This window comes from Struthio camelus, chromosome 4 (assembly GCF_040807025.1).
Source record: "Struthio camelus isolate bStrCam1 chromosome 4, bStrCam1.hap1, whole genome shotgun sequence".
NCBI classification, from domain to species: domain Eukaryota; kingdom Metazoa; phylum Chordata; class Aves; order Struthioniformes; family Struthionidae; genus Struthio; species Struthio camelus.
Window position 1 is genome coordinate 36,943,030 of NC_090945.1, and position 13,612 is coordinate 36,956,641.

Genomic DNA, 13,612 nt, shown 5'->3' on the forward strand with positions numbered 1-13,612 from the left:
AGTTGGAAAACTAAGGAAGAGGCAACAGCAGTTGGCCTCACATAATGAGAAGGTGGAAACTATCAGAAGAGATGGAAGTAAAGAGGTAGCACAGGCAGAAAGAAGAATTGCAAAGATGAGGAGGCAACAATAATGACCTCTGGCAGAGAAGTAAGGCAGAAGGAACAGGAGGCAGTGAAATACCGTAGACAATACTGCGAGGCAGAAGTCAGAAGGCAGCATTAAAAATGGACATCGAGTCTCCAAGGCAACACAAAATCAAAAAAAATTTAAGTGGAAACTTACTTGTACCTTCTATCAGCAACTCCTGCCCATGGCTGCCCAAAAGAGTCCGAGAAAGAAAGGGAGCAAAATCCACAAAAATCTCTCTCAGAAGTGGGGCAGCTTTTTCCAAAGCATGTTCAAGCCTGTCTGTAATACTAATAAAAAGATGCATATGATGAACAAAAGTAGAAGGAAGTTGCTGACATTCTGTAGAAAGGAGAGTAGTTTTTGGCAATGCTGGTCGAGAGGTACTGTCAGGAATCACCCTCTGTCAATGTTATTTTCCCAAATTCTGTGGAAGGTTCAAGACCCAGCAGCACAGAAAGTAACATACAGTATATCACAGCTCCATGAGGTATTGATCATAAACAAAACAACATTCTTAATAAGTATTTTATTATAACGTGGATTGTAATATCAACTATATCATCAAAAAATAAGCAGCATCAGAGCTGTCCAGATGTTCAATTGAAAAAGCTACCTCATATTTGAAGCAGAATCCTCAGGCACTGAAGAAACTGCAGGAACAGTTGGCAATTTTGAATTAGATGATCCCCTCCCTACAAGAGAAAGTAATAAATAAATTCATTATATAAGAAAACATGCCAGAGGTTGGACAACTGGACCAGAAACTAGAACCTCAAGTTCAATTTCTGAGAAGTTTCAATTGTATGTGAGATTAGGAAAATCCTTTCACTTCTTTATACCTTTTTTTTGGCCATAAGACTCCTACCCATTTCCTTTCATATTTAGGAGGGGTGCCACAACAACCTTTTAAAATTTTGCTCTAGCACAAATATAAAGTAATTCAAGGAAGCCTTGCAGGCTGCATTGTGGATGAAGTCAGACTGAACTGCAGTGATACCTTCTAGCCTTATAGGCTATCATTCTTTCCAAGTAAATTTAACCCTTAACCACTGAGTATGCACGCACACACATGTGCCATATTGAAGCATAATATCTCACTTGACACTCCTGTAGTTTAATAACAGTGTCAAGTTAAGGGAATATTTTAAAACATCTTTTCTGGTTACTAGAAGTACTTATCCAACATTAAGTAGCTTAAGCAGAAAACCCTTAATTTTCTGTCTCAAATTAAAACATATTTGTATCAAAATGATGCAGTATGCATAACTAGTGAATATCTTTCAATAGCCTGGTTTACATTTTTGCCACACAGGGACTCTGACAAAGACAGCTATGATCAAATTCTCCATTGCACTGTCAGCATCATTAACATGATGGCAGTGGTATAACCTCACTTATGAGTTATTAACTTTGCCACATCAATTATTCAAAGGTTGATAGCGAAGAATGGGTCACTTACATATCCTAGGCTTACAAAAACATACAGAAATGCAATTGTGTTATGTCAAATTGACACTACACAGCTCTCATCAGCAGGGTGGGAACCTGTAAATATGTAAATATTAGACTCTGCTATTCAGCATATAAAGGGAAATACAACTTCCTACTGCAGTATGGCTTAATATTAGCAATGATGAGGAGGGGGTAGGCAAGACAGACAGAGATTTCACAGATATTTGCTGCCAGGACAGGAATGGTGAAACTCACAAATCTTATATTGCATTCCAAACTGTAGAAGGGAATGAATCTTAACAGACAGATTTCTGTGCATTTCCCAAGAGCATGACCGCTTCTAGGCCATCTGCAATCCTATCTCTTCCCAGCCTAAGGCCCTGTCCTACTCTCTTTCCTCTCACCTCACCAGTTTCAGATTCCCATGCTGCTGCAGAAGGGGGGTGGGGAAAGAGTCAGCCATAAAAAAAAGGCACAAAAGAAAAGGATTTCATCCTCTCAGATCTCACATTCACCTTAGCAAAGACCCTCCTCGGAACTACAGCTATGGAAAAAATTTCTGATCACCCCAAACTTTGGAGTGAGTTCAGTGAAATACAACCTTTGTGGAAATAAGCTTCAAAGATTTTGAAAGTATCTACCAAAATGTGTCAACTGCAACTTCTCAAAGGCTTTCTACTTGACTGAAGTACAAAAGATTTGTAAAAAGACGGCAAAGGACACATCTCTGGCACCAAGGTTATTTCTCCTGTCAAATTTCAAACTTCTGTTCCAAAACACTAGTACATAGACTATCCCAAAAGAAAGTATTTTTTGAATGGGGAAAAAAATATTTTTCTCAAATCTTGTTTCAAAAGGCAGAATAGCCACTTTTCTGAAACTAATAATTTTAACCAATGCAGTCAAAATGGTCAGAAGTTTCGCCTTTTTTTTTCTTTCCTCACTGGAAAGAGATGTCTTTGTGCATGTGATTCGTTTATGCCTTCCATAAATTTACTGTGAAGCTCTTATTTTGACTTTTGCATGGGACAATGCAAAAAATATTAAGGTCGGAAAGAAATTTAGGTGGGCAATACAACATAAGTGGCAGAAAAATGAGGAATAAAGCATTATCTCAAAACAAGGAAGAATCTGCATCTTCTGTGCATTCTCTCCTACCTAATTTAGTCTTACATAATAAAGGCAAATTAAAGATATATTTCTGAAAATTCCTAGGGTGATAGCTAGATTCTGTAAATATTTTCAATATTAACTTTTAAATTGCTCTTCTTCTGATAAGGAGTATTTATGGATATAACTCCATTTCTTTAAGATCTAGTTTCATAGCAAACCACCAAAAAGCATTTTTGGTATTCCCAAATGAAAAACAGTCAGATGTTGTGTTGAAAACTAGAACAGAACCTCGTTTACAAAGAAACAAAACAAAGCCCACTGGAAACAATGAGCTATGTGATTTGGAGATTCCAAAGACTCGCGTTATTTGTAGGATACTTGAGGGCTACTGGCATTTATTTTTTTGATAAACGTACGTTCACATCTAAATACGCATAATATCTCTTCCCCCTGCCTGTTGGATTAAGCCTTAATCCATTTTCATGATAACTTTTATATCTAAATAATTTCACTAGAATTCTCAGCTTTCTGCCTAAAGCTCAGTATTCATATTTTTATTAAACAAGTTCCTCTAGCTAACGTGACAATATTCTAAAGTCCACATGCCTAAAGATGCACACACAGCCCATGTGGCAAAATCTGTACATGCTGAACTGGGTAGTTCAACAGAATATAACACTGAAATTGCACCCAACGTCTCCAAATTAAAGAAAGCCCTCTCAACATGTAGAATGAACACACAGAATGTCTTGTTATACAAATGCATGCATGCTTTTTACTACATATAAAATCTGTGACAGGTAATCCACTAATTTTTGGGTATGTTAGGAGATCATCAAAAATATACATAACTAAAATCCCACCATACCAAACGCACAGTAGAATCAACATCATTTTATCCGCAAAACGTAAGGTTTCCACAGTGCAGCACAGTGGCATCCATTTTAAGATTAATGGAGATGAAAATAATTCAGTGTAATTTTTAAGGCCACAAGTAAAAATAGTTGAAGGAAAATTACAAAAAAAATTTAGGGGAAACATTTGTTAGGACAATTAAGGAGTACAATAGCCATTGTAAGACTAATAAAAGGACATGTGGTTAGTCCTGGGTAACCTTCACCCCTCCCCAGTAATAGCACTGGCAAAAATGGTGAGGGGAAAGGACATCACTGACAACACAGATAATGATATGACTTCTTCTTAGAAAAATAAAAATAAATTGTGCATAACAGAAGGAGACTAGGTGTAAATGTAAAAACTTTAAAGTTTTAAGTTAAAATCAACTTTTCAATATAAAAATAGTAGAAAAAACACTGATAATTTGAGTTTGACAATAGCATAGGACAGGTACCTCTGTAAACTGATATCCCATTTGAAGATGACATAAGGGTGTTTATGACACAAGCTTCTTCATGCTTATCATCATTTAAGTCCACATTCCAAACTCAGATATACTTCACCAAAAAGGGCGAGTCTCAGATTTATCACAGAATTACAGGGTTTTTAGATGAGATTAACATGCATAGTGATTTTTGCTTTTAAATTGTTTTCTGAAAGTGTTTTTTTTTTGAATTTGACTCAAAAGTGTTGGGGGGGGTTCATTTGGTTAAAAAACAAACAAACAAAAAAAAACTTTAGTAGCATATTTTCATCCACAACACACATGTGGGTAAGTGCAGTAGCTACTTCAAACATGTGGAACTAAACTGACTTATCTCTTCCTTATCCTTTCACTGATAAACTGGCTCCTTCAAACTGACAGTTTTACAGACATTTGCAAGAACATAAAAGAAAATGCAAATAGATCATCTGTCTAGCACCCTTCCAGTGAAAGCTTATTGTTTATTCAAGGTCCCCAAGGGTCTAAACAAATAATGTCTCTAGCAATAAAATATTATTAAAGAAACTCCTTCTGTAAGACCCTTATCCTTTTGCATATATATTTATACAATACACGCAGGCAAGACATGCAGCGCACGCTAGAATTTACTTTGGGAGGATGAAGACAAGGTAGAAACAGAGAGTTGAATTAAATAACTGTAGCTGCTTAATTTTGTACAACAGACCTAACATATGAAAATACATTGATGCCCTTTATGAAAGGAGTATCTGGTAAAATAATGAGCTCATTCAAAAATACACTTCCTGGGCTGGAAGTGTACAATGAAAGACTACAATGAAAGGTTTTACAAGCTAATATAAGGGATCTGTTACATAAACACATCTGTAGGCTAAACCAAACCAGATTTCATGAAACAATGGTGTACTCTCTAAAGAGAAGTTGTTTAAAAACAGGTTTTTATACTGCAATAGTTTTAAACCATTTCCATTGCACATCACTAATATCTGAGATAGAAAAGTATCTTCAGACTTTGCTAACTAGCCTAGCTGTAAAGTTGGAGTTTCCTTTGAAATAGTTACTATATTCCAACTAATTTCTTGTACGACTTCTGCACAGACAATAACTCACTTCACGCTCATTTTTCCTACTTTATCTTGTCTCTCACTAACTTATTTTATTGCAAGACTTCAAGGTATGTTCACTTATCTATAAAAATCATTTGCAAAATAAGCAACCTGTGGAGAAACAATTTACATTTTCATATAAGTAGGAGTACAGCTCAGGAGTTAAACTCCTTATTCTTTTTCTTTTCTCCTGTTAATGGTTATTTCCAGGTTCTTTCCACACACCCATCTCCTTTTTCACCTCAGCTTTTAACATGACCTTGCTTATTACTTCACACTATGGGGAACAGAAGATGCCTCTAATTAGAGAAACAGAAATCCTACTAGCAACACTGTGTGACTCAGAGAAGCCTCCTCCTCAGAGAAGGAAAAACGAGTGAAGCTCAAAGAACTTCACAGGTAACTTACAAGAAACAGGGGCAGCAGGCAGAAAAAAGAAATTGAGCGGGACTTCTCAGTGTTTTCTACCATCAGAAGACCAATAAGGACAAAATGCAATCACTCCTGCTTCCAACAAACTTTTCATACTCTCTTTATAAAAATGGCACTTCAATAAGCAACTGAAAATTAAATAGTAGATGAAGCCTCAAAATTCCATTTCTTTGAGCAAAACATTTATAAAAGGCATGGGAAATCTTTCAAGTACGTAATCAGAGAAACTCAGAGCATCACAGAAAACAACAGTGAGAATGCAAACTGCAAAATGAGGTGGGAGTCAAAGAAGTTCACACCACTGCAGAACATTACAACAGTAATTGAAGCATTTAAAAGGAAAATTAAGAGACAAAAAAGGGAGATAAGGAAAAAAAAAAAAAGGGGGGGAAGGAGGAATCCCACTAGGACATTAACAATAGCTCTGCCACCTTCCACAAGTCCTGCCTTCCCAAGAGCCCATCCTGGACATTTTATGTGCAAAATCTCCATCGGCATCAAATCTGACACTCAGCCCTAAAAGTCAATTCAAGGAAGAAACAATCCAACCAATTTCCTCCTCTTCAGACAATTACCAGCAAGTCCTACTGCTTTGCTCAGGAGCCCCCCACATAAGAGACAAGGGATTGATTCAACATAGGCCATGAAGAAGCTTTATTTTCTCCCACTTGCTTGGAGTTCATTTGTTTCCAGGATCTTGCAACAACTGGAATAGCAATTCCAGCAGACTAACAACCCAAGATAGTGGCAAACAGCACCACGTTAACCAAAAAGTTCAGACCACAAGGGTCAAGTCTGTAAACAAAACAAGCTTTTATGCTGTGAAACACTCAGTGGCTTGAGTGAATAAGGGTGAAGAAATGTCTCCTGCTAAAAAGCCATGCTGTCTGAGGCCACAAATATGTTTTCACCCTCTTTCAGAGCATCAGAGAAACAGAGTGCTCTTAGATGGTTATCTTCCCAACCTGTCAACACTTTGCCTATGCCAGGCAAAGACATGTCACATCCACTTGATACGAAGTTCTGTGAGCTTAGGATAAACTTAAAGTTTATCTGGTAAGATACTGACAGACCTTGAGCTACAGGCAAGACACAACGTTTAGGAAAAAATATTGGGAAACAGGTTGATAAATTTGGAGCATAGGTAAACAGGAATGGAGAGCTTTGGAATCATATAGACGGCCTAATATTTCAACATACATTCTAGCTAAACCGAGCAATTTTGATATCACAACTGCAAGTGGAGGATAGTCACGCACTACATAGAATTTTTTCCCAAATTATGCTCATATACACATTACAAGTAAAACGCTGTCACTTGCTGTTTAATCCCACTTCAATGTCTATATCCAGCTTTTATCTCTGTTTTGGAGTAAAATGACTTAGGTCTACAAAGTAAAGTATTATATACAAAGGCTTCTTTGCTTAGTTTTAAAAACATATCAAACAAATGCATATTACATGCACTTCAAAAAAACCCTTTGAGGCTAGAAAAAACAACTGAAAGTTATTCTTAAATGTAGCAACAATACATAGCCTTGATTTAAATGTGAAAAAGACCACAATTTATATGCACTGTAAAAAATTCTAGTCTGCTGGGTTTTTTGAAAGGATTTAATTCACCTTTTTCTAAATGACTAAGTAAACAGGCTTAAAATGAACGTTAGCTGAAAAAAAAAAAGAGTACAGTGTATTGGCTCTCTTCTGTTGCATGAAGACAAAAATTAGTAGAAAAAACATGTGATGTGAACCCAGGGAAATACACTTTTTCTTTTTATAGTAAACTTATTGCTACTTATCTCTTCATATTAAAAAGTCAAAGCCATTTTACATAGCAGTATTTCAAACTTAAATGTGTGCAATTTACATGAGCGACACAAGAAAGAACTACTCCAACTCTGCAAAATTTTTGTTTTCATGCCATTATTTTACTGAAGAGAAAAAGAAATAGTCTCACGTTTTAATCGGTTTAAGGGATGATTTCATTTATCCTTTTGCTTTTTCTTTTAATTAATTAGATTGCCAGTCTAAACATGTCCACTATTTTTAATTCTGATTAGTTTCTTCTTATGCATATCAGTTTAGATTAGATGTCCAATTTTTGCCAAAACTCCCAGACATTCTGGAAGTCACACAGTTACAAACTACATCAGTATTGTTTATTGTCTGGATTTCTTATACACTTTACAGGCCCAGAAGCACATCTTTTTATTTTATTATTTTTAAAAAGATTGAGTAAATCTGAAAATCTAGTGTTCATCTGATTTGTTCCTGTTGAAAGTAAATAAACATTGACTTCAGGAATTTGACTAATTAGCTTCTATTTAACCTGGGAAAATAGGTAAGAATTTAACATATTAGTAATTATTTCAATCAATAATTTCAATGTATCTAAGGTTTTATTATTTTAAAAACAGATCACTTGTTCAAAGCAAGTCTTCCCTAAAGAACTGTAACATTTTAAAACAAAACTAATTTTCCTAGTCTAAATGTTAACCCTAGATCTGTATATTGCTACCACCTGCAATTTTAGGGACAAAGGTATTCTCCATTTTGCAAAAAATAAAAGCGTACTATATGTTCAATGTTTCAATAGCTTTTTTTTTTCTCTATATCATGGTTGGGAAAAAACCTTTATGAATTCCCCAAGAAATGGTATGGGAAGTTGAGGAGGGCAAGGATAACAGCAAATGTCATCTAGACACGTGAGTATTACAGCACATGAGAACGGATTCAACTTTTTTCTTAGTCTTTGCAATTTATATACAAGATCAGCAAAACGGGAAGCAAAAAAACTCAAACGTGAAAAGAAACATCCAGGAATCAAGCAAAGATTGAGATTCCCTTGATTAAGATGCAAATCAGTTCAAAGTCTTTGCATTTAACTTCATCAGCATAAGCAGTTATGAGAGCCTTTTGACTTAAACACGGCTAAGTAGAAAAGCATGCCTTTGGCACAGTGTATAAGGTTAAACATCATTTATCTCCTATGGAAAGACCAGAAAGACTGAGGTTCAAAGGACCACTTGCTTATAGCCAACCTACTCAGCTTTGTCCCCCCTGAAAAAAAATGTTCAAAGCAATTAGTCAGATATCAACACTGAACTGGACTTCAGGCTTAAGCTATTGGAAGTACTTCTATATCATTTTCAGTCCTACTTCACATTAAGACATACAGCCTTGAACAAATACCTTACAATTTATAAGTAAGCCTATATGGTAAGCAACAAAAAAAACATGTAACAAAAAAATAGTCTCAAGAACATATTCCCCTTATACTAAAAACAAGTTAATTTAGTATTCCTGCTTTTTAATAACTAATTGAGAAATTTTGAAATTATGACAAATACTGCATTAACCAAATCAGATATTTGCATTTGTTCTGCCAGATAGAGGAAAAAAAAAAACCAAAAAAAGTTGAACAAAAAACTATTAAATACAACATTATTTTTTTCTCATAAAAATCTTTAAATCAGAAGGTTCATTTTTATTTATGTGTATCTACAGCATCAAAACTAGGAATAATGAAATGCTTTGGTGGGGGGGGAGGGTAAACTATTAGAAAATACAAGAAGGATGAGTTCTTATCGTCAAAAACCCATGTAATATCATTGCACAATTGGTCCAGTTTAACTTAAAAGTCACTTTTATTTTCCTATAAAGTATCTGGCACTGGTCTTTGCTAGAGACAGGAATATCAAATGCAGGCCTGCAAGTCCCTACATGAGAGTGTACGACAAAGATGCACACAGAGGATACAAAGGTCTCAAAGGCCCTGTTGTCTGACTTGATTATTTAGGACATGTTATATCACACACACTCCAGTAGTAAAAAAGAAAGTGTAAAACACCATCCTCCTCAAGTATACTAAGACACATTTTCCCCAAAGAATATACAACTTGCAATAACCATCAATATTCTTAGCATAGCAAGACTTATAGATAGATATGTAGACATACATATATAACATATATAAAATATACATTTTAATCAGTATTAGAACTGAAGGCAATTGATGACTTCATGTCTGAAAAATGATTTTACTCATTTACAGTGTTTTGATATGCAGATAAATATTGGAAGACATCTTGCTTTCAACAGGAAAATCACATAACAAAAACTTGTTCATTTGTATTCATTTTGGAGGGATAATAAAGGGGAAGCAAGGGATGAAGAGTTAGAGTATGAGTTGTTATATTTACCCTTACTCACCAGGAGATTCTCCTGCCAAATCTAGGGCTTGGGATGAATCTAATGAAGAAACCACACTGACAGCGTTTGCAGGAATACCCATAGTAGCTGTAGAAGAGGAAACAGTTGATTTCTTCTGTTGTACAACAACACTCCTATAAGGAGACATAAAGGTTGTAAATAATATTGCATGAAGGTTCACACATCATGATCCTTATTTACCAATCTAGCACATGTACTTCTGTGCCCTGCAAAAGATTTAGCAATAAATGTACTGTTCCTTCCCTAATGTCTTATGCCATCATCTTTGGCACCCTATTTTAACCTATGGTACAATTAATATTTAATTCACTTTTACAAAATCATGGACAAACAAGTGGATAGTTACATGATTAGCAGGATGAGTAACCTGAAAATAGGTTTTACTTTTTACCTCAGTTTCCCTGAGATTTGCCTTTAAACTTCAGGCAACTATTTGCAAAAGATACAGTATTCAAAATGAAAGTATTAAAGGAAAACTTTTAATGCTGAGGGTCGCCTAGACAGTATACTACTTCAGCAGAAGCGAAGACTTAATTGAAGCATATATGATAGTCTAAACACAAACAATGTCAGTGTGCACATACTAACATTCACACAACTTCAAAACATAACTACTGCATAAATTTTAGTACATCTGACCAGTTAAGTTTTACTTATGTAATAAATCAAAATCTTAGGAGTTGAAGAGAGAATCTCCATTCTTTATGCAAGTTAAACTTCAGGCATTATATTCAGCATTATAAATTACACAAGAGAAAGAGATGTAGAGTGTCAAGTTAGGCATGGAGATTTATCTCGTATGTTACTAAGACATCTATTTATGCTATACCAACTTCAATTACATTGTAGTACTTTACTCCAAATACCTAAAAAGTCTTGTTAAGCATACATTAAAGGCATTTTTAATTGCAAGTTAGCTCCATAAACATGCAAAAATCCAGCTAATGAGGTAAAGAGTACAGCTGATATATAATGCACTCCCACAGCAGCGCTTATTTTTAATTACCTGGTGTTAACCGTAAGTCGAAAAAGTCTTCAACATTCAATTTATTTAATCACATCTTTTGTTGACAGTACTATAACTGCACACTGGAAGTATTCCCTTAATAGCTTTAAAATATTCATTTTCTAAATAAAGTAACTTAGAAACTTAACTCAAATTTGGGTGTGATAGCAATAGTCAAAAGCATTCTATCAAATATTTCTAAAATAATTTTCCTAGAATGAAAAAAAAAAAAAAAAAGACTGCACTGACTCTCTTCTACAATCCAGAGGATGTCACAGGAGCTAGACCATGTTACTGATTAAATCAACATTCTTAACAGCAGGAATAGGCAGCCACCATACTTGAAGGTAGTACATGTCATATCATTATAAGGGTGACTGCTAATGTTAACTATATACTAAAAAAATAGAAGCAACAACACCTGAGCCCCAAGTCAAGATATCGTGCCTAAACCATGAATTTTGCTCATATGTTCATGTCATGTTTCCCAAAACATGAACAGTGGACTAAAAAAATAATTCATATATTTACACTACCATCTAAATTATATCTGCCATATGTACCAATTTTTCATTACTCAGCTATAAGGAGGGGATATTTTACCCATATACTCAGGTATAAGGAGGGGATATTTTACCCATATTTTACCCACACCACTGACTTACTCACTGTCAGAAACTGTGATTTCTATTCTGTAATCCACATGCAAATACCAGGAAGGGGTGAGAAATGAATGCAAGTTTGCTCAGTACTAAGTACATCCACACACATACGGACATTTCCCCAAAGTTCAGGATCCAGTACTGAAGTCTGGGTATATTCCATCACTGGATTTTAAGTTCTTGTACTGTCAAGCTATGCAATTCAAGAAATACAGACCAAGAATATTAACCCAAATTGTACAAACACGTTACAAATATATATCTACTCATGCAGACCCTGAAGAATCTCAACATATGAGCTAGAAACAATTATTTTTTCACCCACTACATTACAGAAACAATTATCCACTTGGTACTAATACACCCACAATTATATTGCATTAAAGGCGATGTGGGAGAATATTTCGTCATAAATTTGGGTGCCACATGGAGATAGTAATTGCGCACATCCAGCAGTCTCAGTTCAAAACAATATCTAGCCTATAGAATTAATTTAATTAATTTTAAATTGTAAGACATCAATTAACTTGAGGGTTAAAAATAATAATAATAATAATAATAATAATAATAATAATAATAATAAAAAACTTCCAACCTCTTTTACATTTAGAAAGTCTTATGTTTCCAGGGCTTAAAGTCATTCAGAATTTTCTCAAATCATCAAAACAGAATTGTGTTTTCTAAATGCCTATGAACGCTACTGATTAAAACTATGATTCTCCCAAGAGCCCCAGGAACCATGAACCACCTGGTACTTCAAGACTTAAAGGGCAGGCCAGCCCTGGACCTTAAATATTATATTATAATATATGTATATTATATATAAATGGCTGAAGTTTAGATATTTTACACCTACCTCTCTAGGATTAGAATATGGAAACAAACATACAAGAACGGTCAAGAAGAAATTTTAAAATAGGACAGAACTACTACAGAAGCTTCTTATATAGCAAGTAACAAAGCTTACATAAATATGGAACTGTTACCTTAACACTGCTCATCTGTAGCTGACAATCGATAGAGACAAAAAAAAATCCCAAATGTAACAGTCTTCCACTTTCTGTGCTGTTTCTGAGAAAAACCTGTATGTTATCATTCCTTCCTGTAAACTTCTACTGACCTTCAGTGTGCTTAAGCATAGCTGCACTGAGGGAGTCGTTTCAGCAAGCTGCCAGACTTTCTATAGCTATCCAAGCAGAGGTCCATTACAGGCAAAAGAATTAGAGGCTATTTCTCCTGGGCTGCAACAGTCAGGAAGTCCAAGTAAATGACCACAATAGTCCCTTTTGTCTTTTAAGATCTTTTGCATATCTTGTCATTTAAAAATTACTTGTAGAGTGTTACATTCTAACACTTCCATTATTATTTTCAGTATCTAGCACTAGCATTCACTTAAGGAAGGTTCAGTATTACCAGTACCAGGAATGTGACACTAATATACAGCTACAAATTAGAGCTGTTAGTAGGCTTTGTTGTTGTTGTTGGTAATTACACATCCTCGTTCCTTTTATACTGGAAGGAGAAAAGAAAGTTATACTTCAACAGAACTACACAGTACAATGATCTAGCATACTAGTGAATGTCCTTTGACTCAAGGAATATAAACAACTGTTCACGTTCCCCACTGTGGAGCACAGACAAACCTATGCTGCCTTAGCAGATACGCGTGTGCACATGAATTCCATATAGTCACCACCTTGCTTTAAGCAAGAGAGATTGACTCCCAGTAAAAGTTTTCAGAGTACATTTTCTGGAGGTTGTTTTTCATTCCCCACTGAAAAACCATGCATATAAAATATGAAAAGCTTCAGCTTTCTTAAAGCTAAACAATTCAGTTCATCAATTTCACCATGATGTTTCTATCTGAAGGTCACCTTAGATCTTAGTCCCCTTAATTATAAGCTCGCTTAGGAAGCTAGATAGTGTTCAAGATGCACCTCAACGAGTGACTCCTGCAGTGCAACATAACAGTTCAGAAAGACAAGAGGCAACAGAGTAAGGGTTGGAGAAATAGCTTCTTCACATAACAAAGACTAGACCTTAGAAGAAAATAGAGCCTTAGTACTCATCACAATACTATTTTCTACACTCAGATTTCTAGTTTTGATCAGAACGG

General features: G+C 35.2%; 1 protein-coding gene across 8 annotated transcripts in view; it reads right to left on the reverse strand.

Annotated features, from left to right (window-relative positions):
* The window catches only part of LRBA (LPS responsive beige-like anchor protein), a 407,526-nt gene that overhangs the window by 297,842 nt on the left and 96,072 nt on the right, over positions 1-13,612 (reverse strand). For 6 of the 8 annotated variants that reach the window (XM_068942256.1, XM_068942262.1, XM_068942261.1 and 3 more), the window contains 3 exons: positions 9,808-9,941; positions 746-824; positions 286-419 (listed from right to left, as the gene is read on the reverse strand). In XM_068942256.1, the coding sequence (XP_068798357.1) occupies positions 286-419; positions 746-824; positions 9,808-9,941 (347 nt within the window). The remainder of the gene's footprint in view (positions 1-285; positions 420-745; positions 825-9,807; positions 9,942-13,612) is intronic. The other 2 variants (XM_068942260.1, XM_068942257.1) reach the window with 1 other exon arrangement.